The sequence below is a fragment of the Myotis davidii genome, unplaced genomic scaffold, assembly GCF_000327345.1.
Source record: "Myotis davidii unplaced genomic scaffold, ASM32734v1 scaffold370, whole genome shotgun sequence".
Taxonomy (NCBI): Eukaryota; Metazoa; Chordata; class Mammalia; order Chiroptera; family Vespertilionidae; genus Myotis; species Myotis davidii.
The window spans coordinates 3,455,410-3,458,474 of record NW_006288615.1 but is presented as its reverse complement, the minus strand read 5'-3'; the positions used below and the strand labels follow the sequence as shown (position 1 = coordinate 3,458,474).

General features: G+C 58.5%; 1 protein-coding gene across 1 annotated transcript in view; it reads right to left on the bottom strand.

Moving 5' to 3' along the window:
• CHRNG (cholinergic receptor nicotinic gamma subunit) overlaps positions 1–3,065 on the bottom strand; it is a 5,997-nt gene that overhangs the window by 1,081 nt on the left and 1,851 nt on the right. Inside the window, 5 exon segments of the mRNA XM_006760426.2 lie at positions 655–810; positions 1,004–1,118; positions 1,307–1,507; positions 1,799–1,896; positions 2,923–3,065. The exon segment at positions 2,923–3,065 is cut by the window's right edge and continues 4 nt beyond it. Coding sequence (XP_006760489.1) covers positions 655–810; positions 1,004–1,118; positions 1,307–1,507; positions 1,799–1,896; positions 2,923–3,065 — 713 coding nt within the window.

Sequence of the window (3,065 nt, the reverse complement as noted above, 5' to 3'; positions counted from 1 at the left end):
ATGGTCTGGGCGTTAGCGTGGCAGCCACGCTGGGCTTTGCAGCAGAAAATGCAGGTTGGCACGAAGGGCTCATGCTGCTGGAGGCCGGGAGGCAGCACATGAGGGGCAGTGGATTGACCCTGATACAGCTCGGCTCTTCTGTCCCGGGCATTAAGACCGGGTCCCCGCACTCTTGTGCACATCAGAATCACCAGGGCACTTGTCCCAAACACAGGTCCCTGGGCCCCACCCCTACTATTCTGGCCCAGGATGTGGCAGGGGCCCTGGGAATCTGCATTTGTGACAAGGGCCCCAGCTGATGGCTGCGGGTGGGCTGCAGGTTACACAAGCTCTGGAGCCAGACTGCCTGGTCAGAATCCTGTCTCCTCCACTGTCTACCTGTGTGACCTTAGGTAAGTGCTTAACCGCTCTGTGCCTCATTTTCTCATCTGGAAAATGGAGATGATACTAACACCCACTGCACAGAGGTTTTACCAGAGTTAAGTCAGTATGTGTGATATGCCTGCCACTAGGTAAGCACTTGATAGTCAATATTGTTATTAACTCATTTGGGCACGTGCTTCCAAATACACACAGACCAGATTTGCTGCTGAATACGGCACGTGAGGAACATGCACAGGGATAGGGGTGCCAAGGAAGGTGCATGTCAGTGGACGGAGCAGGAAGGTGCTGGAAGGAGCAGGGAGGGACCTTGCCTTTCGGACCCCGCGGGCCATGGAGTGTGTGTGGGGCGACCGCAAGGACACGTTGAGCACGACCACAGCGTTCACAACAATGAGGATGGTCACCACCAGGAGGAAGGTCAGGTACCTGCCGGGATGTGGGGGGTGGGCAGGAGGCGGGCTGGCCCTTCAGCACTACATACCCAGATGCCAGCCCCACCCCCAGCGGCTGCCCCCCCAGATCCCTTGGGTGAGGGGCTGGCACTGGGACGGTGGCAGGAGGGCCGTGCCCAAGAAGGGAGAGGGAGGAGGTGGGCGGCAGGCGGGAGGACCAGCCTTACTTGCTGATGAGTGGCACTGCCTGGGAGGTCTCCGGCACCTTCTTAGCCACGAGGAAGAGGAAGACGGTCTGGGCCAGGAGCACGTTGATGGCCACGGTACACTTCTGGCCACCCGCTGGGGGTGACCACGAGGCTCTCAGAGCAGGTCTCTGTCTCCCTGCTGTGGGGCACTCCCCCCGCCCCACAAGGAGCGCCCTGCCCTAGTCCTGGGTCGTGGTGCCACTCTTAGCCCTGCCAGCTGTCCCCTCTGGCCCGGGCCAATGCCCGCCCCCCTCCCCCCCAGCCCCCAAAGGCTCCAGGTACCCTTGGCAGGAAGGAAGTAGATGAGGATGGCGACGGAGGAGATGAGTACGCAGGGTGCGATGATGTTGATGACGTAGAAGAGGGGCTTGCGCTGGATGAGCAGGTAGAAGACCACCTTCTGGTGGCCCGCCCCCTCTGCCGGGGCCGCAGCATCCAGGAACATCTTGGCCGGCCGATGCCGGATGGCCCACTCTCCGTTCTCTGTGGGTGGCAGGCTGGGTGGGCACAGCCATGGGCTGGGCGGACCCCTGCAGCCCTCTCGTGCCCATAGAATTGCCATCAAGGGGCAGAAACAGTGAGGGAAATCGGACACTTAATCCCCCTCCCTCCAAAATGGGAGTCATTATCATGAGGAAAATCAGAACTTTGTAGGCCTTTAAAAACCCATTTTATGGTTCGCTTAGTTTTCATTTTGAGCTGCATGGGAGGGGCTTGATCCTGGCCCAGCCTTATCCCCACAGCCAGGTCCAGCAGGGGCCCTGGTGGAGTCACCTGTGAAGGCCTCGGGGTCGATAAAAATCCACTCGATGGTCTGACCATCTTCCTGGCTCAGCTGCAAATTGATCTCATTGGTGCTGTAGGTCTGGGACCTGGGGGGCCGGGAGGGAGGCAAGGTGAAGCTGGGTGTGTACAGACCCAGCTGTGAGGTGTACGGTATAGTCATCTGTGGGCAGTTTTGCCTCAAAAAGTGCAGCCAGCCCTGGCTGGTGTGGCTCAGTTGGTTGGAGCGTCATCTCATATACGGAAAAGTTGTGTGTTCGATTCCTGATTGGAGTACGTACCTGGGTTGCGGGTTCGATCCCTGATCTGGGCACATACAGAAGGCAACTGATCAATGTCCTCTCTCACATCAGTGCTTCCCTCCCTCCCGCCTTCCCTCTCTCGCTCCCTCCCTTCCTCTCTAAAGGTCAATAAGCATATCCTCGGGTGAGGATAAAAAAGAAAAAGTGCAGTCAATAATCTCTGAGTTCTCCACAAAACCCTGGCAACAGGATGAGGGGCTCTGGGGCTCTTTGGGGCCCTGGAGAAACCTGAGTTGAAGGGACAGGAGGCTGCGGCTTAATGTGGTCACCTGGTGTCCAAGGGCCTCAGGTTACTGTGTTCTGCTCCTCCACTGCCTCCTGGGCAGAAGTTGCCAAAGGGCAGAACAGAGGAAACCCCGTCCATACCTGTCTGGTCTGTTTACTGAGGAGGGTCTCCCTGCAGGGTCTTCCTGTGGAAAGACTGCTCCTCTAAACTACAGGAGACCGTCCCCCAGACCCCCTCCCGCATGTACAGATGAGAAAATTGAGGCAGCCCCACCTCTCCCCTGGGCTGTCGGGCGTAATGGTCTTGCAGGTGGTGGCACATGTGTGTGCATCATGTATGTTGTAGCATGTGTATGCCTTCTCACCCACCCATGCCAGATATTCATTTCTCCCCTTGGGGCACAAGAGGGGAAACTGAGGCAGTGAAGGAGGATGACGAGGGGTCTGGGGCTTAGGAGGGAAGGACATAGGTGTCCGGATCTTAATGTGCACAGAGCCCCAGAGAGATGGAGCCAGACCCCTGGCCAGGGCCCCTCTTAGGGCAGCGCCCTAAGGCTGCCCCCGCCCCGCCCCAATAAATGGCCTCACTGGAAGATGAGGGAGCAGTTCTGCCAGTCGAAGGGGAAGTAGGTGACAGAGACGGGGCAGGAGGAGCGGAAGATGGCAGGCGGCAGCCAGTAGACGCAGCCGTCAGGCGACACGAGCACGTTGCAGTAGAGGGCCACTTCGAA